The sequence below is a fragment of the Varanus komodoensis genome, unplaced genomic scaffold (assembly GCF_004798865.1).
Source record: "Varanus komodoensis strain SLA01 unplaced genomic scaffold, ASM479886v1 scaffold87, whole genome shotgun sequence".
In the NCBI taxonomy this organism is placed as follows: Eukaryota; Metazoa; Chordata; class Lepidosauria; order Squamata; family Varanidae; genus Varanus; species Varanus komodoensis.
Window position 1 is genome coordinate 796,385 of NW_025336565.1, and position 26,700 is coordinate 823,084.

The window sequence follows — 26,700 nt, forward strand, 5'->3', positions numbered from 1 at the left end:
GCAGAAGCGGGTAAGGCCCAGATACTGCCGTTTCAGTATATACTCTTCCTGCAAAGACTCGGGGCATTTCAAGCTTCAGAATGGGGTGAGGGGAGCCGTGCGAGCAGCGGGAAAAGCGTGGGTCTGGATTTGGCCTGCAGTCCCAAGTTGCAACACCCCCTTGGGCAGAGCATGGTATCGCCAGAAAAGGACGGGTGCTGTCTCGGTCGGTCGCCGTGCCAGTGACGGAGAGAGAAAGTTCCAGGCTGGAAGCACGAGTTTTGGCAGAGTGCTCTTGTCTAGAAGACCACGGGGAACTGAGGGGAAGAATAAGGAGCAGGGTGGAAGCTTGAATAGTGGTGGAGGGATGGGAAAAAGGAAGCCAGGCTGGCCCAGAAAACACGCTGCTGGAAAAAGCTTTCCCCAGGACGGAGCAGGGCGCAGCTGCCGGGAGTGGGGGGGCTCCTCGGGCTTAGAGCGCGGTATGGCAGGAGGCCGCGAGATAAGAATGGAAGGAGGAGACTAACTGGAGCAGCATGAAGCGCTGCAAAGAGCCGCAACGAGGGAAGAGGAAGCGCTCTGCAAGCGGGCCAGCGCCTCGGAGTCAATCCGGAGCGTGATCGGAAGGCGGCACGAGGAGGACTCAAGGGAACGTCGTCGGCCTGAACATACCACACTCCGCCCACAGCTTCAGAACTGAAAGCTTTGCAGGACACCAAAGGCAAGAGGCGGAAACGTGTGTGCTGTGAACTTTCTGGGCCGCTGCGTTGGCTGTGCACGCAAGGAGCCTTCCTGCCGGGTAAGTTCTGCAGCCTGCGAGCCGCCAGAGGGCAGAATGGCGGCAAGGCACGGCCAGATCCTTTGCACGCAGCTTCCGCTGTGCAAAGCAGAGCTGCCTTGGCTCTTGCCTAAGAATCAGCCTTAAAAACAGAGCGAAGGCAGGGCTTGCAGTCGCTCTTAAAGGAACCTTCTGGCATTTCCTATTGTGCTTCTGGCATTTCCTATTGTGCAGTGCCGTGGTGCAAGCCGGCCGCCTGGGTGCAGACCCTGCTCTGAGATAAGACATGCAGTTTGGCCTTGCACGGGGAGTGTCCCTCGACCATGCCTGGGGTTGGTGGAACCCAACGCTCCAGTCTGCCCGTTTTCTGCTGCCCTAAATCCTACATGCTGGTGACCGGGATTCCTGCAGAACATCTGCAGTCCCAGTTTGGTGCAGCATGGCCATTGCTGTATCCTCAACCCAAGAAGGCAGGCTTTCAATGCCCTTGCAGAGCTTTTCGGAACCTGCATTTGGTGTCTTGCTTTGGAAACATGAAACACAAAAAGAATTAAAGACGCCGTCTTACACTGAGGCAAACCCATACCCTGCCCTCTAGCATTCTCTGCTTCTGCTAACAGGCAGTGGCTCTCTGGGATTTCATCATGAACAATTCCAGGGCAAGCTGGAAATACCAAGATTGAACCCGGTTAACGCGTGTGCCCTACCATTGATCTAAAGTCCCGTGTGGGCTTTGGGTCTTTGGGAAGATCCCCGATATCTTGCAGCTGGCCCATCCCTCATATGCAGGCCCGAGGCCCAAAGATACCTTCCTTCAGCAGTTTATATTCTTACTACTCGAAACCAGTACTGCGATGGGGATCCTGAGGGACTCCTCCCTTCCCTGTACCTTTAAAAAGAATCTGTCCGATAAGATCTTTCTGAAGAATTATTCAACCAGCAGCCACGACAGGCTGGAAGAGTTCTCTCCCCACTTGCAGGGTAATCGGGACTTGAATACCAGTTTCTAAACTGGGCCAATCCCCCAGAACCAGTTCCCCTGCTCCACCAGAATGGGCTCTTCATTAAGCTGAGCTGTCCTGTCTTGTCCATGTGCCTCTGGTTCCCCACCTGGTGCCTTGCCAGTTTTTCAGAGGAGCTCTGAAACCCAGGGAGGCGAGCTCGTTACCTGACCCTAATTCCTGGCATGCCTATTACATGTTAGTTATAACCTTTTCCGTTTCTGGCAGCTCAGGATGGCTTGCAACCTGTTTTTTTAGTTCTTTTACCGTTTAGCCTATGCCACCTCCACAAATTGAATTCACACTACATACGCATAGCTCTTAAATACATTTTCTCCAAGATTCAGGTAAGGGATCTAATTCCTTTCTTAGCTTTCTTTTCCATGGCCTCGTAGCTGTTCTCTGAAAATGTCCATCCGTCAGCTAGTTAACTTGCTAGGTTTGTGGGGAGGGGTATTTTGCAGCTGGAGCCGAAACACAAAAAAGTGCTTATCTTTTACCACCCACCCCCCTCATTTCAAGGGTGGCAGCTTTGGAGATGGGTATCTATTACCTGGTATGCATGCTTTTAACTTTCTTGGCTTTAAGAAACAATAGAAGCATTGGAAAATGAAACCCCAGCTAGGCGCAAGAAAGATGGAAATTATGAAAATGTCCTTCGGTGCCGTAATATTTTCTAAATCCGTACTGCAGCTTTGCTTCCTGCAGCATTTCGAAGGTCTCATGAGCAGAGCAGGACTGCTCTTACTGTGTCCACATTGCTAGGGGCAGTCAGCTTCTTGAGAATTTGGAAACAATGCTTGTTGAGAACAATACCTGAGTCTTGCTCTGTTTGTGGCCCCCACCTGCTTTCTTTGACTCAGCTCTGTTGGGTCTCCCTGGTAGATGCCCCTGTTCATCCCCCCAGGGGCAAAAAAACACTGCAGGAAGGTGAAGGTCACCATCTCCTAGTTTCTCTTCAGGGAGGGCCGAGCAGAAGCGGCACCCCTGTCCATGCAGGGATAACCAGCCGTCCTTCTTTTGCCTCCTGATTTTCCTCTGCCAAAAACCCTTCCATCAGCAGATCTTAACACAGTTATCTTCCACTTCGAGAAGGTTGATATGTGCGACACAGATGTCCTATTTCCTGCCTTTGTGTTGCAGCTGGTTCGGAGGAGGAGGATGGTTCTTCTCCACCATCAGGCATGTGGTGTCGAAAGGGCCCGGAAGCATTTTCCTCGGGATTTCTGTAGATGGATGACAGGGAGGTCTTTCTCCTGCATCTTTCAGAGATAGACGGATGTTTGTCATCAGCTTGGCCCGTGGGCCTCCAAATCCCTGGCTAGGGGTTTCCTTAGTCCCTCCCAAATCCATGACCCACGTCCTGTAGGTTTCCCAGGAGCAGCTTCTCATCTAGGAATGCCTATGAAGGGGGAACTAATTGAAATTCTGGCTGGATTCGGGACTTCACACAGATAACCTGAGGGCTGTCTCCACCTTCCATGTTGCTGGAGTTCTGCCCCGCCCCTTGCGTCTACCAGCCCCAGGTAATAGCATCTGGGGAGGGCTTCGCAAGCTGCCGCCCCCCCCCCCCCCACAGATGGCAGATGGTCGCTCGGACATCACCTGCTTGCAGCCCTTGAGCTGAACCTGCACGTTTCGGGGTCACGCCACCTCTCGGCTATTGGATCCCTTTGATCACTTCGTCGTCGTCTTCAGCCGCATCGCAGCTGATATTTTGGGCGGTGATAATGGCGATGCTTCCGAGGATCACGCCCGCCCCCATGATGTCGAAGTGCGTGACAGCTTCACGCAGAACGTAGTATTGCACGGCCAGGGTCACCACCACCTCGGAGTGCAGCACAGCACACACCAAGGCGGGATGAGCTTTAGTCACAGCGTAGCTGGCGCACAGGAAGGAGACCAAGGCGAGGCAGCTGATGGCTACCACGCACGTCCAGGTCAAGGGGTCCAACGGCATCACCGGGTCCTGCAGGAGGAACATGGCCGGAGAGCACACCAGGCTGCCCACCACCCCGAACAGGAAGGCGACCGTCACCAGCTTGGCTGGGAAGGCCAGCGTTCTGAAGATGACCAGCCCCAAGGCCAGGGCCATCCCTCCCAGGCAGGCCAGGACGTACCCGAAAGTGTCATAGAGTTGGGTGCTCTTGTCCAGGTTCAGCAAGTCCGGCACCACCATGATGGTCAGGCCCAGGGTGCTGCCCACCAGCCCGAACCAGTCGTAACCAGTCAGCTGGCCGTTCTCTATGCACAGCGCCAGCAAGACCGAGCAGATGGTGGAGGAGCCCTTCCGCACCGTGGCGGCGTTGCCGCTCGGGACCACCATGAACGAGCTGTAGGCGCAGCCGATGGAGATGACGTTGATGGAGGCGTGGAGCAGGGTGCGCTGGCGAGCCTCGGGGGGCCCGAAGCAGGGCGCTTTCTGGCAGCGCAGGTAGCAGGCGAAGAGCAGGTGCAGGACACACCGGAAGAGGAGGATCTCCAGGGAGGGGATGCCTGAGGCCTCGTTGGCCATCCGCGTGAAGGGGGCGACGAAGCCGGCGGGCACGCCGCCCCCCAGGAGAGCTACCAGCAGCCCCTTCATGCTTTCCGAGAGGCGGTAGCGGCTCCAGGCTGGGCGGCGGGGGGGCGGCGGAGAGCAGGGGGGGGAGAAGCGCAAGAGGTCTGCCAGGGTCCGAGCTGCTTTGCCGGGAGGGCTGGGTGCCATCGGGGGCTTCTTGGGGGCCGTGTGCATCGGGGGCTTCTTGGGGGCCGTGTGCATCGGTCTGACGCAAGCAGGGTGGTTGCGTCACAGCCTGTGAGAGAGAGCGGAGGAGATAAACAGGCTGCAAGGGAGACATTCGTCTGGCTGCCTTTGCAAGTACATAAAAGCTGATTAGAGAACCTACACTCATTTCACACCTCTGACCCTAATTTTGCTGTGGCCTTGGGCAAATGGCGTGCAGCCTCCGTGGCGGCTCTCGGCCTCCCCGTTTCTAAAAGGGGAATAAAAGTAACTTACCTGGGAGCTTTGCTGTGAAGCTCAACACACTGGAAATGCAGTGCGTGAGTCATGCTGTGGAAATGGTGGTGCCGAAGACGCTCTGCTCTAAATAAATAAATCGGCATTCTGCACCAACAGAAGTTGAACGCGGGAGCTGTGTCAACCGTACATATGAAGGAACGGCGTGTGTTGGCTGATTTTTATATTGCTTTTTCTAGGCAGTGGCAGAAGTAAAGAGCTATACTGAGCACTTAGACCTAACCCCCAGCCAGGAAGTCCATTTCCGCTTGCTTTTCTGTACCATCTCTGTAGCCATATCCTTTCGAGACTGTCTTGGTACCTTAAGGACTAGAAACTTAATAGGTTCTTATGTGTGCCATCAAGTCATCTTTGACTTAGGGCGCGCCATGAATAAACGAGTGCCCTTCAGAACTTCCTGTTCTTGAGAGCCCTGCCCAGCTCTCATAAACGCAGGACTGCGGCTTCTTCTATGGAATTACCACGAGAAAGCAAAGTAACCGATGCTGCCTGCATGTGTTGGGGCCATGCAACTTGCCCGTTTATTTATGCCTCTGCCCTGCATCCATCGGCCCCCAACCAGTGCCCTTTTTCCTGTGCAAGCTGCTCCTCCACTGCCTGCCTTTCTCGCTTCCATTTTGCTCCTTCGTGTATGTTGTATTATTTCTACGGAAGTTACATATCCTGTACTACTTGTTGAAATGTGCCTTCCAGTTCTTAAGACCCTGTTACAGACGGGGGAACTGTGGCTTCTAGTGGAGGAATCCGGTTTGCCTGTGTCCACTCCGGTGTGTTCCCACATGCCTGGGGTTTTCTCGTAAGGGACGTTAGCTTCAGGCCCTGCGTAGGTCCCTAAGCTGCTCTTGGATGCAGGTCAGCACGTTCCCTCACGCTCTCCTTCACATGTGTGCACACGCATGTGAGCTGAGCACGTGCGCCGAGCCCCCTTTATCTGGGGTTTGTTGATGTCGGCCCGTCTGTGTTCTATGCCCTGGTTCTGGAAGGAGCGAGCGCCCTGGCGGGTTAGGCTATGGGAGGCCAGCGAGGGTGGAGTCCTGGAACACCTGGGGTCTCTCTGGGGAGGGGGGTTAATGATTGGAGAAGCACCCACCTCAAAACTCCTCGCTTGGCTCTCCTGCCACTCTTCAAACACCTCAACACCCAGGCTAGCTCCTCGCCCGGGAGAAATTCTGATGTCATCCTGTATGCATGAATCTCTGTGACATCACTCTGGGAAACTGGCCGGGGGGCTGCTCAGAGCTGGAGGGCGGCAGGTTGGGGCAGTCTGCTTTGGGGTGGGGTTAACGGGACGTGCGGTGTGGCGATCTGGAGAGGTCACTGCTCCTCAAAATGCCACGACCGCACGCCTCCTTCGCTGGGGACTTTCTTTGCCTCATGTCACAAAAATGAATAGTTTTTGAGCCTGAACTGGAAGCCTAGCCTGCCCCGTTCCTCCAGGCTCAAGGTGGTTAAGGAACAGTTTGTAAAATGACATCCATAAAACGAAATGTTTCGTGGTTGCAGTGCTGCAGTGCCCTTGTAGTAATCTGTTTATTTACAAGTGTGGAGGCTGAGCAAGCACCCGGGGGTGCCCGGAAGCAAGCAAGCAAGCAAGCAAGCAAGCAGGTAGGTAGGGCAGCGCCGGTCCTTTCAAAGCCGCGCCGGCGCTGCGAATCCCCCGGCCCCCCCAGAAACCACTTGGCAGCTGCTCTTCCAGCCAAAAGCGGCTTCCCCCCTGCCCCCCCCCCCCGCAGCTGCGTGTGAGGCAAGATGGCCCCTACCTGTTACACACCAGCTGCAGGAAATCTGGCTAAATGTGCAAGCTCATGTTTTGGCGTAAATCCAGTGAGGGGGGCTCTCGGGCTGGGGTTCCTCTGCCCTTTCCCAGCAGAGTCAGCCCCGCAAGCAAGCCTGGCTCAGGAGCCAAGCGTGCCTGCGTGCCCCACGATCACAGCCTCGCCGCTGCCGAGCTTCACCCCCCTTCCCTGGTGGCTGGCTGGGGGGGAGGCTGCTCTTAGCTGTGCCATCCGTGTCCCTACAGTTTTCTTGCTGTTCTTTCCGTTAGGCTGAGAGCAGTGCGATCAATTTCTCATTTGCTTTGAAGGTTGCAGCTACAGCTTAATACGCTGCCAGTAGCAAGCCCAGAATCTGCTGCTTGACCTGGGATGTGTTATTGCCATACTCCCTTGAACATGTGCAGAGTGCTTTTCAGGGCACTGCTGCATCTCTCTGGCTGCCTCAAGCCACATCTGGGATACGGAAAAGGAGTTCAAAAGCATCAGAGGCTTGAGACTTAGGATCCCAAGTCTCCAGGGCGTGTACAATGCAGTCCCGCTCATGTCTGCTCATCGGTGAGCCCCATTCAATTCAGTGGATCGCTCCTCCCGGTGGACGGGAGGTCGCCCGTGGAATGCTTGGCCCGGGGCCTTGGCCGGCCACGTCCAGCGACTGCCCGGCGACCGCGCTTTCCACGCCAATCCTGCCCCCCCGCCCCGCTTTCCGTTCGGCAAGGAAGGCTCAGTAACCTCAGCGGAGGCGGGGTGCGTGGCTGTCACGAGGCGAGGCCCCTGCCCGACGCGGGGCAGCCACCCCTCGGCGTTTCCTTCGCGCGGCCAGGCGAGCCGTGACACCGGGCGGGCAGGAGCAACGCGCGATGCGCGCGCGCTTCCGTGGCCCCGGCCGGACGCGCTCGTGTGAATGCCGCCGCGCCGGTGCGCGCGCTCCTAACCCGGGGCGGTGCGAGTGGCGCAGCAGCTGCTCCGGAGCGGCGGCGGCGCTGGGGCAGCGGCGCGTCCTGGGGCGCAGCTGCGCGTGGCGAGGCTGAGCCGCTCCGCTCCGGCCCGGAGCCGCGAGCGATGATGTCAGAGGGGGCGGCGGCGGCGGCGGCAACAGCGGCGGCGGCTCCGGCGGCGGCGGCGGCGGCAGAGAGCGCGGCGCGGCGGGGCTGAAGGAGCGAGCGCGGAGGGAGAGGCGCCCCGTGCCAAGCAGGCTGCGAGCATGAATGGCGGCGCGAGAAGACTCCATCTTGGGCTGCCGCCGCAGCCAGACGCCCGCCGCCGCGCCCCCGACACGCAGGTAGGCGCCCGGCGGGGTCCCCTCCGCCCCCGCGCGCGGGCGAGGCCCGGCGGGCTGCTTCCCGACGGCGGGAGGCCGAGGGGTGGGGGGCCCCCGGGGGGGCGCGATGCCCCGGGAGGGGGGACTCGCCCGCCGCCGCCGCGCGCGCGCCCCGGCCGGCTGCGCGCTTTGGCCCCCGGAAGGGGCGAGCGTTGGGGCGCCAGGGGTCAAGTTCGCTCCGCAGCCCGTTCGCGCCGGCCCCGGAAAAGGGCAGCGGAGCCCCTGCCCGCATCCCCAGCCCAGCCCAGCCCAGCCCAGTCCCGCGCGAGCAAAGTTTCTCGCTCTTCCGCCCTCCGCCCGCCCGCTTTTCTCCGGGAGGCGCCTGCGGATCGGGGCCGGCCCTGCGATCCCGGGGGGGGAGAGGCGGTGGCGCCCCGGGGAGCCGGGGCCGCGCTGCTCTGGCGCGTCCGGCACCCCTTGCGGAGGGGCCGGAGCCCCACGCGGCCGGCCCGGCCCGGCCCGAGCGCGCAGCTCCCGAGCACACCCCTGGCTTGGCGTCGGCGGCTCGGGGATTGCCAGCAGCCGCCCCGAGCAGCGAGCAGGGCCGCTCGCGGGGCGCTCGCATGCATCCCGCGGGAGGGACCCGGGATCCCCGCAAGGGGGGCCGAGCAAGGCGCCGGTGGGGCTTGTGCGGCGAGGGGAGCCGTTCGGGGGCGCTCGGGTCATTCGGAGGAAGCGCTGTGGCCCTGGAGGCCGAAGGGTGGGCTGGTTGTGGAGGGAGAGCGGGGCGCATCTGGGTATGTGGGATCTCAGAGGGGTTATGAGCTTTTCTGCAGTCGATCTGGAAAGACGGGACGGCTGGAGGTCTGTGAGAAGATCTGCACTGAAAAGGGTGGATGTTTAAAGGAAGGGGAGGTTGGTCTAGAGAAGGCCCCCAGTGTGGAGGTCACTGGAAGCGCCTCTGAGGGTGACCTCATTCGAAGTTTCCCCCTTCCCCTCTTATCCTTCTTCTCTTGTTCCTCGCAGAACCCCGAGGAACGGCCAGCTGTGCCTTCACACAGCACAACACGACCCTGGTGCATCTCAGGAATTTTGTTTTCCTCATAGGTTACCCACACATCTCACTCTGGCGTCTGGATCATTACCCCGTGCTGTCCCCGTAGCTCGTGTCCCTTTTTGCTGTGCCTTCCTACGCTACACGCCGCGCGCTCATGCCTTCCCCGCAACTCTTTCCGAAAGCGCATTCGTGGCAAAGATGTCTTCCTCACAACCTCACGTTTATTTCTTCCAACTTCTCTCATACTTGGGATGCATATTCCCGCCCTCTAGGCTCCCTTTCCCTTTCTTCCAACCTCTCCGCGCTCCTCACTTTCTGCCTTGCCACAGCTCTGGCTTCGTTCGCAGCAGAACCCCACTCTGCGTGCCTCAGAGTTAATCTCATGTTTTCCCGATGTTCCTTCCCCCACTGTTTGTTCTTTTGCCTTGACTGTATCCCGTGTCTGCCGTGGCTGCTCGCATACCATTCATTGTGCCTAGCAGAGCATCGTGGCCCTCTAAGCCCCTGTGTGTCAGATTCCAGCCCAAAACATTTTGATGCGCAGGGAAGAAAGTCCCATGGAACCGCCACACCCAGGGTGCAACCAGAGGGTCCCGCCGAGACCCCACGGGACCTGCGAGGGAACGGTGCAGGGCTGTTCGCTGTTTCATCCCAGGCACAGCGAGGCCACCCGGCCGTCGAGTCTCTCTTGGCCAAGGACGTGGCATCGTGACATGTCCGTATGTCGCCGTGCCCTCCGAGTTTGACTGTTTTAGCAGGCAGCTTCCGACTTCGGCGCTGAGCACGAGGCAAGGAATGAGACAATGCCCAGTTTCTGGAGAGCCATTTTCGAATTCTGAGAGGGTTTGGTCTCGGAGAATGGATCCTAGGATCCTTCACACCCTCTTTGTAATGCCCGTTCTGCAGGCATGCTTGGAACGGGGTCTCTCTCCTGCCCTGCTCCCCGACGGCCCCTTTAGACGAAAACACCCCGGCTTCCGTGTGCAGCTTTCCCTTCCCGTCTTCTGGCAGCATCAGCCTCGCCTCGCCCCACTGTCCAGATTTCCTCATGCCCACACGCCTCCCCCCTCATATGTTCTCTTTCTCGCCACAACACACAGAATACCCCCTGCAGAGGCACCCCCTGCTGTCCAAGACACACATGTTTTGATGTGTTTTCACCCACACTTCCTCCTTGCGCATCCTGCCCCTACGAACCCCATTCTTAATTCATGCACTTCCAGGCACACTGTCGTCCTCCGTGTTTTCTTCTCCATCAGCCCCTTCTTGCATCTCACGGCCTTCGTTCGCCCTGCCTGTATCTCTCCTGTAGGTCTTCCCCTCTGCTCCTTTCGCAACCAGTGGGGTGACTGTGGCGTGCACAATTGTGGGTGTGCATGCACACAAAGATGTGTTTACGTCTCAGGCTCCAGTCAAGGCATCATGCATATGAAACTGTGAGGATATGTATTCAGCAGTGAGTCTGTAATAGCGACAGCGTACCTATTCCTAAGAATGTGATTGTGAGTCCACATGCGCATTTGTGGTATCTCTGGGAGTGAGTGTGTGCTTGTAGGGCTTTCGTTTGCCCACTTGCGTGGAAAGGTATGCTGTGGTTTACATGCCACAGTGCAATTTTGTGCATGCTCCCGGTGTCGTGTTGAGCAACATTGGGCTGATGCCACACGGTCCTCACTGCGTGTGTGGCAGATGTGCGTGGGAGTCTTCTGCAGAATTGTACCGTTGCAGAATTTACTGTTGCAATGTTATATGCAGGGGAGGGGATGCGGTGCTTAGGTGAAAATGTCAAGAGACCGGAGCTGGCAAGCTCGACTCGGCTTCTGACGTGACTTTTCAGGGCACTGTGATGCGAATACATGCCGCGATGCTCAGGCAGGCGCACGTATGTATTTATTTCATGTTTAAATAACGCTCTTTATATTACCTTCTGGAATTTTGCTGAAGCGTGGAAAACTTCCCCAGTTTCAGACTTGTTTGGCATAGAGAATTTTTGCCTGCCGTGGGCTTTGAAATCCGATGTGCCGACTTATCACATCTGGCTGGCTCTGCAATCTGCGTTCAGCCTGGTCCACAGACCGAGAGAGTTGCAGAGCTGCGAGTACAGAGGAAAGCGATCCAAAAGCCGTGGCATTTGGTGGCCCATTTACAGGTAATGCTTCTAAACAGGGAAGGCTTTGTGGTAAACATTCCCTCCCGTCCAGGAACTTCCTCATATTTTGGAAAACTTTATATGTTTTCCTTCTAAATAGAGAAACACACTAAAAAAACATTTTAAAAGTGGTTTCCCCCGCCCCGTGCAGATCTTAATGATAAAACATACACAGTATTTTTAAGTTTTTAAAGTTCTTCACCTACACAGCCTAATTAAAAACCTTCCAACGGCTCTGTAAGGTAATCACTATTGTTTTCTTTCCACCCCCTCATTGCAAGGTGGTGGTGGGGGGAGAGGGGCTGAGGTTTGGAATAAGGCTTCCTTCCCCAGCCTGCAGCCTGCTAGAGGTGCTGAACTACAACACCCATCATTCCCCTAGCCTCATATAGTCCATTTCTCTAAGCACTTTACGATAATAATGAAAATACCATTAACATCACAATAAAACCAACAATATGCAACTAATGAATGCGCCAACGCAGCATTAAATACATTATCCTATTGCAGGGACTCGGAGAATAAACAACATTGCAGGAAGCAAGATAATAAAATGCAGAAATGCTAGAACATTAGAATACTTTAAGAGACTCCGACAATTTTTTTTAGAGCCTGGGAGAACGGGGAAATTTTACTCTGGCACTGGAATAATAGTTGCAGAGGCACCAGGATTCTCTTGATGGGGCACATGTCAAAGCTGGGGTGCAACTAATGAAAGCCCCCCCTTGTTGTGACTACCCGCCAAGCCTCAGAATTGTGGGGGGTGATTGGGGAGAGCCAGGAAGAGCAGCGTGGATCCAGCTGGACCAGTGGGATTCCACAAGACGCTGTGACGGCCACCAATCTGGATGGCTTTGCGGGGGGGGGTGTTCAGGTAACCCGAGGAGGTGAGGTACCCCCAGGGCTCCTTCCTACCTCCAGCATCAAAGTCGCTGGGGAGCAGGAATCGGCAGGCCCATGGACAGAGCTGATTGGCGACTGATGTGGATGCTGGGCCCTTGGGCTGACGTGGCCCCGGGGCTCTTCAGTTCCTAAGAAGGCCTTCTGTGAGTGACTTCAGTGTTGTAGTCTGACCCGTCCGGGGATTGTCAGGTTGGGGAGCCCCATGGCCGCCAGCTCGTGCCGCCAGCTCCCTGGCCGCCGTCTCCTCTCCATTTTAAGGAGAGAATGTCGAAGCAACACGTCTGAGGCCAAAACCCAGAGTAGGGGCAGTTGCGGCTGACACTTTGTGAAGCTTTTCTGGCTGTTCAATGTGGCTGCCTGTTTGTAAGGATAAGTACGTGGCTGCCTCTCGCACGGCTGGCCCGTGGGGGCTGGCAAAACGGGGCTGGCAGAGGTGCTGTGGCCGGCCGGCGGCCATCTTGTTTTGGCATCGGGTTGGCCCGGCGCAGGGCAATTCCACGGGACGGTGTGGCAGGCTTGGTCGTGTTTTCCCTGGAGGGCTTCCAAGCCCGTCTGATTTTCATGGCTGCGTTGGCTTCCCTCCCTCTAGTTGTTTTTCTCCTCTTGTTGGTTTAGTGCTGCTTCTCTTTTCGCTCCTGTTACACGAGCCAGGCCTCTCTTTTGCTGCTAACAGGAACGAGCTGTCTCACGCAGAAAAGGTCATCCGTCCATGGAAAGCATCCCAGCCGAACGTCAGATAGGCCTTTGCTCAGAAATGGGAGGCGCTGAAACGTTCAAGAGGGGCTCCTGATAGGCGACATTTTGCTTCGCAGCCCCGTGCGCTCCTAAGGACGGGATGTTACAAGGATTAAATACAGATAAAGAAATGTCTTAGCACATTTTAGCCTTTCTTTATACTCCGTAGTGGAAGCCGTACTTGAGATCACTAAGAGCATAATCCTGCACAGGATTAGGCAGAATAAAACACCCACCAGCATGCCCCCGCACCGCTTAAGAATTAAGCAAGCCAGAGTTAACCAAACGATTGCCCATGGTTTGTTGGTAGGTTAACTCTGGGCTGTTAACTCCTAAACATTCTAGAGCCCTGGGTCTGAATGTTATAGTAACAGCCCAGGCATGAGGTATTCCTGGGTTTCGGAGAGAACAAGTGGAGAGCATGGAAGAGCATGTATTCCGTAAGAGCTGCTGGATTGTTTGACCCAAGAACTGGGCATGACGTGTGTGGGCAGGCAGAGGACTTGTTCCCCACTCAGACTATAGAACGGCGTAAGCGGCTGCTGCGTGTCACATCTGTGTACATGGAGCTTTTCCGGACCACATGCACCATCGCTCTTTTCAGTGGGACATTGGGCATCCTGAATTATGATAAACACTCCCCTTTCTTTTGGCTCCTAAAATAACAAAAATCAATGTCTACAGGAGAGCATTCTGCAACAGTGCGGCTAAAGAATCCAGCCACCCTCGCACAACGAATGTAAAGTTAGTGTGTGTGTTTGTGTGTGTGTGTGTAAACCAGCGTTCTCCAACCTGGTGCCTCCGGAATGTGTTGGCGTACAACCGCCGTAATTCATGACCGGTTGGGCACGCTATTTGTGCATGCAAGAATTTGTGCATGCAACGGATCTTGCACACCTGGGAATGTCGCTGCAGATTCTTCTGTGCTGAGGTTGCCGTTGGGATTGGCTGTGAAAGTGTGCGTCTTGCTGGGGCCTGTCTTGTGTGTGCCTTTTTACAGAGATGGCGCCCATCCATACAGTGTCAAGTGTGTTTATCATTCTGGTGGGGGGGTAGAAATTGTGGAGGGGTGAAGGGGTGGGGGCGAAGGAAGCAACATGGCGCCGGGTGTAGCTTGGCCTGTGGCAATGCAGACCGTTTCCATGCTTGCCGTTTCTGGCTTGCCTCAGCTCTGGATGCTGTGAAGCTTCGCATGGGCTTGCCAGGTCTTTACAAGGACAGCTGTCCAAATATCCCTCACCTGTGCTGACACCTGGGAAAGGCTCCCTCTCTTTCAGAGGCGCTGGGTTCAGGTCTTCGTGCTTCTTTGGCAGCCCTGGAGGCCCGGTTCTGCCGCCGGCGCTGGCTAGTGCCTTGGCCGCAGCCCGGGGAACCGATGGCCCTGCCTGCCCGTCCTGATCCCAAGCTACTTCCTCTGCTGTTTGCCCTCCTGGTTGCAGAAGGGGAGGCGACCTGTTTGATGTTCCCATGGTGACACCTGGTGTTGTTCTTTGGTTAATGATTTGTGAGTGCTCGGTTACTTCCTTTGGCTTAAAGGGGATTTCTTGTCGGGTTTGAAAGGGAAAAATAATTTGTCGGAGTTATTTATTAGCTTCGTCATGCCATCGGCCGGACTCCGCCAGACTCGGTGTGCGGAATCGCCCCAGGCGCCCCAAGCCCATCCAGCTGTAGCCGCAGTACCCCGAAGAGTCGGCTGCTGTGCTTACTCCTCGCTCCCTCCTCGCTCGAAGAGGGTGTGCACCTTGCTCACGCGGGTGCGTGCCTGCGCACTTGCTTGAGCTGACTGGCCTCGGTGCTTCATCGCATCGTGCCGGGCTGCGCCACTGGGCTCACGCCTCGCCCCGGATCTCCGAGCGGCTGTGACATCAGGCCGCGTCCAAGACCTCCTTGCTCAGGCAGTCCCTGTCCGCACGGCCTCCCAGCTGCCCGCCTGGCTCTCTGGTTCCATCCAGCCCGATGACGTCTGCAGCACAACCGCTGCCCGACTCCCTGCGCAAGGCTAGGAGCACGTGCTGCCAGGGGTCCCGACACCTCCCCCCCTCCCCCGGCCCCTCCAGAGGCCTGGCGGGACATTGGCCTGCGTCCGACGGGGTTCTCTGTACTCTCGACCCCACAATCCGCTCTGCGGTGATGTCACGGCCTGCCGTACGCAAAATGTTCCGGCCCGTTTTGCAGCCTGCCGAGAGCGAACGCACAGAGGCGTCCGCTTGGATGGCCGCCTGCTTGCCACCGCTCGGCCCACGTGCTGGAATGTCATCCGTGGGGTCGGAGCGGACTTCCCAACCCCCCTGGCCCAGCCCCTATGCGCAGCACGGATCCCACTCCACTCCGCCGAGACCGCTCTCCGTGACACGCGCAGGGCCCGCGCAGCAGCCTGTGCCTCCGAGCGATCCCTGCGCCCCGGCCCTCTCCGTGGCAAGGGCTGTGCGCTCCAGACATGGCTTGCGGCGCATCTTGCAGCTGTGGCCTGCTTTTCGTTGGCAGCTAGAAAGCCCCCCCCCCCCCCCGCCCGGCCTGCTGCATTCTTCTAGTGTTGCACCCTGGAGGTGGATGCTACGGCAACACAGTCGGCTGTGCTGAGATCAGGGCTCTCCGGAAATGGAAGGGGATCGGGTTCCCTTGCAGCGAACGCAAGCCGTGGGGGCCGGAGCTTCTGTTGCTGCCGACAGGGAAGAGGGTTTGGCACCCTCCCAGCGCGGAACCCAGACTCCCAAGACCTCCGCAGGGATGAACCGGGCGTTAAAACCTGGACCAAGGGGGACCTGAGTCTTAGGGATCAGCAGCGGAGAAAGAGCGAGGCCTTCTGCAGTCCTAGTGCCATGGTGGGGCCTGCTAAAGAGGAAATGGCTCGAGCAGGACGCAGGATTTGCTCTGGAAAAAGGAGATGCTGAGCGGTGGCGGCCACGGGGGGTTGTGGCCCCGTGCCAGGGATAAAGCGCTGGGGTGGACCGTTTGCCCCAGTGTGCCGCCGGGTCCTTTCCCTGGGAGCTGGCTCGAGAGAAGCAGTTCGGGGTGGGAAGGGAGAAGACCCACGTTTTGAGCGTCACGCCGTGCTATCTCCACAAAGCAGGCCTCCAAGGTCTGTAAAAATAGCAAGCTGATGACATCCCTTTTCGTTCGTTCTTTCTTTTTTTAGATTTCTGGATTTTTCATGAGGCTGAATAGAAGAACAGTCAGGAATTGCTCTGTCTTGTACTGTTTACTCCAGAATCTGATTTTTAATGGTGTAAAGCATTTGGCAATTATGGTTTCTTTTTCAAGTAATAGATAGATCGACATTAAAAAATGGTCTGCATGGGCATGTGGCGGAAACCTGTTTTTATAGTGCAAACACGGATAACATTGGTTTTTCATGTTTTGTGGGTGTTAAAAGGGTGCAAATATTCTGTAAAATTTCAGGCAGAGCACCTGAAGGAAAGCTGTTGAAAGCAATCTTTTTCCTGTTTCTTTCTGTGATGCAAGGAAATAGATTAGCACGTTAAACATGCAGTGGGAATTGTTTTCATTTGTATTTCTAGCCCAGCCTCATCTAAGGATTCAGAACTGTCTGTAGTAGATGAATCTCAGTCAATACTAATATGGCCTGGTTCACACAAAATGCTAACCTGTGGTTTAATTAAACCATGGTTTGTTGCTGTGTATATGGTTTGTCTGGCAGATGAATACACGGAAACTATTATTTATTTGCTTGGTCCCTTGTTTCCCTCCTCTGCCTACTCCTTCCCTGTACAACTGCCTTTATGATACTAAAGTACCAGCATATACTGGCTAAGTTTTGAGAAGGCTCTTGCCAAATGCCTTTATAGTCTGATAAAATAACCAAAGAACACCCCACAATTCTGGGTTTACATATTACAACAACCCATGGCTTAAACAACCATGGGTTTTCTTTATGAATAGTTCTGGGTTCATATGAAATGACAACCTATAATTCAACAAACCATTGTTTGTTGTTATTATATACAAACCAGGTCTATCTATTATATTTGACAGAAGGGGAAACTGAGTGCTTCAGGTCTCCAAATTCTTAGCTGGGTAGTCCATCACCTGAGGTTTGAGGACATGGAACTCCAGCTTTTAAAAACATGTTTCTAGTTCTCATGAATGAGATACTTGAATCTGTGCCTGCAGTTTACTGGGGCGCAAAGCTCAGACTGCTTCTCTCTTGATATATGCCTTTTCCTGACCCTTATGCCTCTGAGGCATCCATTCCTCCATTTCCATACCAATCTGCCCATCTTCCTGCCTGTCCTGAAAAAAAAAACCAACGTTGAGCAAGTTACGTAAATTAAAGAGAACTGTACACATTTTATTGGTCTGTGTACAAATTTTGGAATAGAGTCAGGAAGGGTGCAGATAAGAAAGACGAGTTTGGGCTCGGAGTGATGCGTTGCCCCTTTCTTCTCCGCAGAGGGTCCTGCTCCGGAGAATTTGGAGACCAAACCTTGAGGAGCAGCGACACAGATACCCAGTAGATGTGGTCAGCTTGCCCAGGTAAGGCCAGCTTCCCCACCATTCCTCCCCACTGGCCCGGCCGGCGTCTTGCATCCACACATGCCCGGATCGATGGTCCGACTATCCGGCTTGAGGCCCTGTGGAAGGGCCGCATGCCACCGGACCCACCGTCTTTTCCGGTGCTGGTCTCCATAGCAACGGCGGCTGTATCTGGGACAGTCACTGTCTCTACGGCGATGCCTGGATCTAGGCCAGGCCCTACTTTGAGCACCGTCCCCATGGCAACCGCCACTGACTCTGGCCACCTCTGGTTGCCCAGGCCTGCTTGCATAGGAGCGCCGGCCGGCATGGCTCCTCTTCTAGAACTTCCTGCTCGGCCTGCGCTTTCCGCTAATCACGTTTTTTGACCTGTCCTGCCAGCCCTCGCAAGCCTGTGCCTCCTCAGTGGTGCCATGGCCATGCCTCGGGAAGGCCGAGCTGGGTCTAGAATTGCGTCTGGGGTTCTAGAAGAGCTGAGGCCCCCGCAACACCGACCGGGCGGCCATCGGATGACTGGTGTGGGCCCCCGTGCTCCCCACTGGCCCCTTGATTTCCCCGCCGGCTGAACCAGGGCAACATGCGCAGGGTGAAACGGCGCAGCAGTGTCGCTTTTCCCGGCCCTCAGGTTCCCCTAACGAACTCTTGTCCCGCTGTTCCAGAGAACTTCCTTTCCAGAGAATTTATTCCAGAGTTGTAGGCCCACAGCGAGAATTCGGCAACTTCTCGCACCGATTCAGCCCCATCAGTGAATATACCACTTCTGGTTCCGTTCACATCTTTAGCCCGTCTTTTTCCTCTTGCAAGGAACCCGGGGGCGGGGGGGGGGCAGGCTTCCAGTAGCCGCCTCTTCATTTTATCTTCACGGCAACCCTGCAAGGCCGGTTGGGCCGAGAGTCCATGACCGGTGCAAAGTCACCCAGGGGACTCCATGTCAAGCGGGGATCCGTCTCTCCCAGGCCTCAGCTCGGCACGCTTAAGCACCTAACGGGTCCCTGCGTCTTTGGGACGCCGCAGACCGGAAGAGGTAGTGGGGGGGAACTGTGCAAGCCGAAGGCAGCGTGTGAGACAGAGGAGGGAGCGCAGGGGACCGCCGGCTTCCTCGGGGACGAGGGGCTGCCAGCTGCAGTTCCTGCTCATCGTACGTTCCAGCAAAACGGGGACTCTGGGGGAAATGGCCAACGCAGCCTGTTCCCAAACCCCGATGCGCAAACTGCCTTTATTTTTTTTAACAACATTCATCTCTTTGGTGGCCTGATGCTCCACGCGGGCCATCGAGGCAGAGAGTGGGGGGGGGGCTGCAGGGGGCAACAGCAGCGAAAGCTCATTTCCCATCCTAAAGCAGCCGGCATAGCTGCAGAGCAGCCCTTCTGAGCGTGCAAAGCTTAGAGCGTGCAAAGATGGGTCACACGGGGCAAACTTTATGGTGCATCTTGTTCCATTCTGGCAACGGAAATGGGTTTGTTTGAGGGCGATCTCGGCCAAAAGTCATCCAGGGAGCCTTCCAGCTAAGTGCAGATCTTGGCTGCCCCCCCATTCATCAGAATCACACATGGGGGGATTGTAGCTTTTTTCCTGTCCTGGCCTGTACAGGATTACACCCTGAACGGAGCACGGATTTAGTAAAAAGTGTCAGAAATCGGTCGCTTCGGGTACTTGCGATCAGGGCTTTCTCCAGCCAAAGGGCCGCATCGCCGAGTCAGGGCGATTTTCCCTTCCTGGGTTTGGGAGGAAGCTCTCCTTTGCCCGAGTCCACAGTGCGTCCCTGGCACAGGTGCCCCAGCCTCCCCCCCCTCCCCTCCCCTCCCCTGCGTCTGCTCTCCCTCAGTGCACCAATCCAGCCTTGCCGCTCCCGTGCAATCTGCTGACCTCAGCCTGCATGACTCACGAGCAAGAGAGGCCCGCAGAAATGCACACTCCCTCTCCGTTCTGCTCGGCTTGCCTGTCTGCACCGCCCCGTCCTCCCCCCCCCCCGAGCCCCCATTTCAAAGCCCCGGCCCATTCCTCCGCCTGAAGACGGCTCACAGAGCAACTTGATTCCTGGAATACAAACACAGAGCGAGCGCAGTGCCTCTCCCGGGGCTTTTTCCTGCCCCCAGGAGAGCAGGGGGCGGTGGGCGTGTGGGGGGGGGGCCCTTTTGTGCTTCCTCGCACCCCACAGTGGCTTCTTTTTGAGGCACACACGCTCCTCTCGTCATTCAGGGCAGATTTTTGCAAAGGCGTAGCTGATCTGCCGTGCAAGGGAAGTGCATCATCCGCAGATCCAGAGCCCGGCAGATGTGCTGGGGCCACAGCTGCCAGCAGGCCCCCCTCCCCCCCAGCCTGTTCCTTTGGACACATGCGAAGCTAATTTGCCACCAAAGGAGAAACTCTTTCGGAAGCAGGTCCCGGTCAGATCGCATTTGATCGCCTCGAGATGTCTCGAACGGGGCACTGATTCCCCCCGGGGTGTTCGTGACCTTTGCGGGCCTGCGGTGGGAGCCCACGGGCCGGGTGGGCTTCGGGCAGCGGGCACGGAGACGGCCTTTCGGCTTGCGTGCCACGCTGCCGTCCTCCAGCGGGTTCCCGAGGGGCCGTTGCAGTTTAAGGCCGGGCGGCCTGCGTGAATCTGGTGTCTCTGGGCCCCGACAGGTAGCGTGCAGAGGCTAAGCTCCTGGACTCCCCCCGGGGGGCCCGTGGGCCCCACATCCCCCCGCATCACTCGCACGGCAACCCGTATCGTCGCCATTAGTTTGCCAGCCCGCCCCTGATCCTCAAATTCCTCTCCCCCCATCGCCACCCTGCCGCTCCCTCCCCCTCTCCGGCACGCTCTCCCTCTTCGTCATCCAGACCCGTTTCCATAGAAACTCCCTTTCCGTTTGGATACTCCCGTCATAGCCAGGAAGGGATATTGTGTGTGCGTGCGTGTGAGGGAGAGCGACAGAGACAGAGCGAGCGAGCGAGAGTTCCCCTCAAGGAATTGTTATTGTATTAAGCACACATGCGCGCTCCCCCCCGCCCGTGCGCACACTGTGTGGCGTGCACTGTCGCCGCACGGTCCCGGTGACCTGTGTGCGCCTCCAGGTTGGCGCAAGGTCTGGGCACCTCCACCTAGGCCCAGAAAAGCCGGCGGGAGGCGGGGGGGCGCGGAGCGTGTGGCCGATGCAGGCGAGGCGAGAGACCCGGAGGAGGCTGGGGGGTCACCCGTCCTCCCCGCCCTCCCCGCTTCCGCACACTCCTCCGGTGCTCGCTCGCGGCAGAGGCTTGCAAATCCCTTCGGGCAGCAGGCTAAATCTGGCGGTCCAGGCAGGGTGCCAGCGCTTGGCACGCGGCGATGCCAGCCCGGAGGAGCCAGTCACAAGTGCCTGGGGCGACGGGGCGAACCTCTTGAACCGGCCTCTGTGCCGGCACGGAGTCGGAGTGGGCTGGACCAGCTCGCCGGCGCTTAATCCAACCTGGCACCAGACTCAGTTTCTTTCAGCCATTTTAGGCTGCCAGCTGGGGGAACTCCTTGAGCAAAATGGCTCCCAAAAGAACGAAGAGGGGGAAGTCTGGGGGGGAGGCGAAAGCAGCGCAGCGATGGCTCCGGCATGGAGCTGGGGGGCCGCTTTCCCACGGCCTGATCCAGCGCTCCCCGACCGGAGGCTCGAGGTATGTCGGCCTTCAGCACCTAGCACCCTTCAGCATGGCGCCCTGGGGGCTGCTGGGAGTTGTTGTCCGCCACGGCCCGTCTGCACTGGGGCTTCTCTTCGCTGGGCCTCGGCCCGGCCCGGCCCCGTTTGGCGTGGCTCCCGCCGACGGCACTGCAGCGGCCCTTCTGAAGCAGCCGGGAGCAGCGCCGTGCATCTCCAGGGTTCCCTCCCGGTCCCCAGAGCTCGGCAGCTTCCCATCGCTCCTTCCTAGGCAGGGTCTTTAGTGGCAGGATTTTTCTAACAGACCTCCCTCCTAGCCTGGCTGCCCCCTCTGCTTCCACACATTCTTCGCCCAGCTCTCTCAGCTCACACATCGCCCGTTCTGCCTAGGCCTGCTGTGCCTGCCTCAGATCCGGTATTTCTGGTTCACACCCTTCCTGCTTCACCTGCAAGCGCCGTCAGCCTCCCCAGGACGCACTCCGTCCCAGTTGCAGGAAAAGTCCCACCCTCCTCAGAGGGAAGCCCATGAGTTCTGGTCCCTGCCCCTCCGCAGACAGCGCCCTCCGCCCATCGGGTCCCCCCGTCGTCGTCCCCGAGGTGCGGCCGGCGCCATGACGCCTCTTTCTCATTCTGCAGGGCTGAGAGCGCGCGATGGCTCCCGTCGGGGAGGTCACAGACAGCTGCCACGCCGGCTCGCTTCTGCTCCAGCTGAACGAGCAGCGCCTGAGAGGTCAGTTCTGCGACATCACTGTCATCGCCGAGGAGACCAAGTTCCAGGCCCACAAGAACGTCCTCGCGGCCTCCAGCCTGTACTTCAAGGAGGTGCTCTTGGAGGAGCCGGCCTGTCGCCAGGCCAGCCAGATCCTGGAGCTTCCCGGCATCCCGGCCGAAGTCTTCTCCGACATCCTCAACTTCATCTACAGCTCCCACCTGCCGGTCCCCAGCCTGGCTGCCGCGAAGGAGCTCGGGGCCGCCGGCCGCCGCCTGGGCATCTCCCGCCTGGAGAATCTGGATGAACTGCCCCTCGAGGCCGAGATGGACGACTCCAGCGTGGCTTCCTCCAGGCTGTGCAGCTCGCCGATCGACCTCACCTGCCCTTCCCGCTCGACCGAGCCCTCCAGCCCGCTCTGCTTCCAGGACTTGGCCAAAGCACCCACGCCCCTGCAGGACACGCGCCCCGACACGGAGACGGAGACGGCCAAGATCCTCTACAACCTCAGCTCGGTGGCCCCGGTGCCGCCTCCGCCACCCTCCGACCTGGCGTTCATGCTGAAGGGAAGCGTCAGCTGGGACCGCGACAGTCCCCACGGCAACCCCTCCGTGACCCCCGGCAACGAGGAGGCGGCCCAGGCGCCGGCCTCCTCCTGTGCCTCCCCGTCGGGGCCTTCCTTCCCCGCGAGTAGCACTTTCTGCTGCGGCAGCTGCGGCCGCTCCTTCTCCACGTCTTCTGCCCTGAGCCTCCACATGAAGCTCCACCGGACGCGGCGCTCGCTGTCCTGCCGGCACTGCGGGAAGAGCTTCATCCACATCAAGCGGCTGCAGACGCACGAGGTCGTCTGCAAGGACGCGGAGAAGCCCGAGGAGGGGGCCCTGGCGGGCGAGGCCCTGCCCAGCCCCGTGCTGCCGCCCAAGCCGGCGGCCGTGCCCGCCGCCTCCAAGAAGGGCGTGCCGTTCCGCCACCGGGCCCTGCCCCGCGTGGAGTACCTCTCCGAGCAGGACCACTTCGTCAAGGTGGTGGACGGGCACATCATCTACTTCTGCACCGTCTGCGAGCGGTCCTACATGACGCTCTCGAGCCTGAAGCGCCACTCCAACGTGCACTCGTGGCGGCGGAAGTACCCGTGCCGCTACTGCGACAAGGTCTTCGCGCTGGCCGAGTACCGCACCAAGCACGAGGTCTGGCACACGGGGGAGAGGCGCTACCAGTGCATCTTCTGCTGGGAGACCTTCGTCACCTACTACAACCTGAAGACCCACCAGAAGGCCTTCCACGGGATCAACCCTGGGCTCATCTCCTCCGAGAAGACGCCCAATGGCGGGTACAAGCCGAAGCTCAACGCGCTGAAGCTCTACCGGCTCCTGCCCATGCGCTCCCAGAAGAGGCCCTACAAGACCTACAGCCAGGGGCTGGTGCCGGACAGCCTCCTGCTCCCCGCCCGGCCGATGCCCATGGCGCTGGGGGACGGCGACTCCTTGGACGGGAAGCTGGTCTCCTCCCTGGGCACCGGCGACGTCGCCTCTGTCTTCGCCCCCGGCGGCGGCGGCTCCCTAGACTTGCCAGAGGCTGAACCGTTCCAGCGGCAAGAGCCCGCCGGCGCCTCGGAAAGGCCGCCGCTCCCGCCGGCGGACAAGAAGGCGGCCCCGGACAAGCGGCTCGGGCCGCTGAACCCGGCGGAGGTGCCCTCCGTCATCGCCTACGGGCGCCCGGCCTCTTCCGTGATCGTCCACAGCACGTCGGTGAAGTCGCAGCCCCCCTCGGTGATCACGTACAACAGCAAGTCGTCCGAGGCGCCCCCGGACACGGGGGGCCCCCCTCCAGTGCCTCTGCTGCCCCCCGCGGCGGCCAAGCCCCTCAAGAAGCAGGTGCTGAAGGAATACATCCAGGCGCAGAAAGCGGAGGAGGCGGCCCTGGAGGAGGGGGCGGGCGACCACGGCCCCCGGGCCAGGGGCCTGCGGGCCGGGCGGACCATGACCTACATGGCCAAGCCGGCCTACGTGGGTGCGGCCTCCGAGAGCCGGGGGGCCCCCCTCTGCCAGATCACCGTGCGCATCGGGGAGGAGGCCATCGTCAAGCGGCGCATCTCCGAGACGGACCTCATGCTGGACAAGGGCAGCCGCCTGGCGGGGCGGCGCTTCGACCTGGGCAGGGAGCACGGCGGGGAGAAGCTGCGGCCGCTGGGGCCCGCGCACCACGGGAAGCACGCGGACAGGGGCTACGCCAACGAGAGCGGCGAGGAGGACAGCGACCGCGAGGACCAGCTCTGGCGCCCCTACTACAGCTACAAGCCCAAGCGGAAGGCGTGTGGTGGCAGCGGCGGCGCCACGCCGAGGGTGAAGAAGGCTCGGTGGCGGCGGAAGCTGCGCTCCATGCGCTGGGTGAAGCGGGCAGAGAAGGCGGAGGAGGAGGAGGAGGAGGCGGCGGCGGCCACGGCGGCGGAGGAGGAGGCTGGTGAGAGGACCGGCGTGCCGGCAGAGGCGGAGGCGCCCGGAGGCCTGGAGGGCGGTGCCTCCGAGGGCGAGGGGACCGACCTGCCCCCCAAACCGGGGGCCGGGCGCGGCTCGGAGTGGAAGCACGAGTGCGGCGCCTGTGGGAAACTCTTCTCCGCGCTCAAGAAACTGAGGAAGCACGAGCGCGTGCACGGGCGTGCCGGCAGGGACGACCCCTCCCTGGCCCCCTTGCCGGTGGCTCCCCACCGCGTGGGCCGCAAGCCTCTGCTCAAGTTCGCCTGCACCCACTGTGCCAAGGTCTGCAAGACGGCCGCGGCCCTGAGCCGCCACATGAAGCGGCACGAGGGCCAGCAGCCGGAGCAGTCGCCCCTGCCGGCGCTCACCACGGTCATCGCCTACTCCAAGAGGAGCGCGGAGGCGCCCCCGCCAGCGCCGCCCCCGGCCGTCAAGGAGGAGACCACGCAGGAGATGCAGGTGTCGTCCTCCAGCGGGGAGGCGCCCGTGGCCCTGCAGGACGCCGCGGGGGCGGGGCCCGTGGCCAGGGAAGCGGGGCCCTACGAAGGCCGCCCTCTGGCGCCGGTGCCCGCCGAGGAGGACCCAGCCCTGCTGGGCAGGAGCAAGTCCCCCTTCCCGGAGGAGGTTGCCGCCCACCCCTCGCCGCCCACGGGGGGCGCCACCAGCCTTGCCCAGGGGCCCCCCGGCCTGCCGCACTCCCTCCAGGACCCCGTCATCTCGCACACCGGCCTGGCCCAGAAAGAGGTCCTGGTGCCTCGGGACGTGGAAGAGGAGCCGTACCCCGTGCAGGAGTACCCCCTGCCACTGCTGGTGCCGGGCAGCTGTCGGACCAGGAAGGACCTGGAGGAGAAGCCCCCGTTCCTCGCCTACCCCAGCGCGATCCAGTTCAACGCCATGGGCAAGGCGGGGGGCAGCGACGGGGACGGCAAGGTGAGCTTCTACCAGGATCCGTACCCGCTCATGTACGGCCACCAGCTCCTGGCCGCCTACCCGTACAACTTCACGCTGCCGGTCGCTTTGAACATGGTGGTGCCGGACGACAAGGGGCAACCCCTGCCCTTCCTGCCCAGCGTCTTCAGCTACGCCATGAACCCCTGCCGGAGTGAGGCGCATGACGGGGGGGCCGCCTCCAACGGGGGCCTGGCCATGGGAGGCGGCCCGGCCCGCGAGGGCAGAGGCGACGGGGCCTCGGCGGAGAGGCTGAAGAAAGGGACCCTTCTGTGAGGGACGCAGGGAGGCTGGTGTGGGGGGAGGCACGGGGGGTGCGGGGCAGGGGAGGGCGGGCGTGGCGCGACCCTGTCCCGAGCAGGGGCTCCCGCGGAGGGCCGAGCCGGGGCCTGCACCCCGAGCTGAGCAGGGGCTCCCGCTGGCTCGCCCGCACCTTCCCTTCGCGTTCGGGCCATGCTGAGCGGGCACGTGGTAGGTAAGACTTTTAACAAATAGCAAAAACTGGTACAGGGTAATTCCTCGCCCCCTCCCCTGCCCTCCCCTGCCCTGCCCTGCCCTCCGCCCCCCAGGCCCCCCACGAGCAGACACAGTGGAGAGTGAATTTGCACAACCGCCGCCGGCGCGCCTCCCACCCCTGCTGGACGTGCCGCTGCTGCGCGGGGCCCGGGGCGCCGTTCCTCGCCCCTCCAACCGGCCCGGCTTCACCTGCCCTCCCTGCCGCTCTCTCTTTCTCTCTCCCCTCCCCGCCCGCCGCGCATGCCTTCCCGGGAGGCGGGGGGGGGGGCTCGTGGCACAGCTGCCCCTTCGGCGTTCCCAGCCCCGTGCCCGCCCTCCCGCAGAAGCGCCCGGGCGGCCTCCGCCTGCAGCTGGAGAGGCTGCTTGTAGTTTTTAGTGGGTGCGTTTTGTTTTGCAGCCTGCGAGGATGAATCACATTTTCCTCTCGGCCGGGGGGGGGGTGGAGAGCGGGGGGGTGTTGCCGGAGGCATCCTGCGCAGCGCTGCGGAACCCAGGGACCGGCTGTGCGTTCTGGTCCTCCGGAAGCGTCCCCAGCCCCGAGGGCGAGAAGCCGGCGAGGGAGGTGCCCGGAAACCCGCGCCTGGGCTGCCCCACCCGGCGCCCGTCTTGCGGGGGGGGGCAGGAGTTGCAGCCGAGCCCCCGGAGCGCCCCGGGCGGGGGGAGCAGGAGGCGGCGGCCTCGTTCGGCGGGGTGGGGGGCGAGCAGACCGGATTCCACTGTGTACTCTTGATTTTAGTATTTTGCAAAGCTCATCTCACCCGCACGGGGGGGGCGGTCTTTGGCCCACTTAGCAGACCTGCCCCTATTGGCCCGCCCCACGCTTCAGTCCCCGTCCCAAGCAGCACAAAGGACAGCCCCCCCCCCCCGAATTCCCCAGGACAAGTGACCTACTTTGGCAACTGGGCCATTTCCATTGTATTCAGCGGTCAGCCTAGCCTCGCATTATCTCCCGTTTTCAAGAACTCGGCCCGGCTGCCTACCTGGGCCGGGGGAGCCCTTGCATAATACGCGGGGGGGGGGGCGGGGGGCGAGTGCCGGAGCGCGGCCTTCCCTCGGTCCTGTGAAAGCCTTCCGGACTGAAGGTTTTGTGCATGACGAAGCAGCCCATTGAACGCAGCGGTTGCGCTGCGGGCAGGCATGCGCCGCCCCCTCCAGGAAATGCCCACTCGGGCAATAAAATGTCGTCCTTCCTGGCACCCCCCCTTTTCCCCCTGCTGCAAACCCAAAACATAAGTACTGAATATTTTTAGGATAAGGGAAAATTGAGCTCCCAGTGCTGCATTCCAGAAGAAAA

The 26,700-nt window shown here is 59.7% G+C and overlaps 2 protein-coding genes across 4 annotated transcripts; one reads left to right on the top strand and one right to left on the bottom strand.

Annotated features, from left to right (window-relative positions):
• Positions 1-236: 236 nt before the first annotated feature.
• ZBTB4 (zinc finger and BTB domain containing 4) lies at positions 237-25,196 on the top strand. 3 transcript variants are annotated; one of them, XM_044417168.1, is made up of 3 exons: positions 237-778; positions 17,069-17,151; positions 21,396-25,196. In XM_044417168.1, the coding sequence occupies exon 3, from the start codon at positions 21,411-21,413 to the stop codon at positions 25,164-25,166; it is 3,756 nt and encodes a 1,251-aa protein (XP_044273103.1). In that variant the 5' UTR covers positions 237-778; positions 17,069-17,151; positions 21,396-21,410; the 3' UTR covers positions 25,167-25,196. The 3 variants fall into 3 exon arrangements, with proteins under 3 accessions (XP_044273103.1, XP_044273102.1, XP_044273104.1); XM_044417167.1 differs by lacking the exon at positions 237-778 and adding an exon at positions 7,707-7,834; XM_044417169.1 differs by lacking the exon at positions 237-778 and adding an exon at positions 15,348-15,736.
• LOC123016646 (solute carrier family 35 member G3-like) lies at positions 3,396-4,534 on the bottom strand. The gene has a single exon (XM_044417171.1). It carries the CDS (start codon positions 4,517-4,519, stop codon positions 3,419-3,421), a length of 1,101 nt encoding a protein of 366 aa, XP_044273106.1. The 5' UTR covers positions 4,520-4,534; the 3' UTR covers positions 3,396-3,418.
• Positions 25,197-26,700: the final 1,504 nt, after the last annotated feature.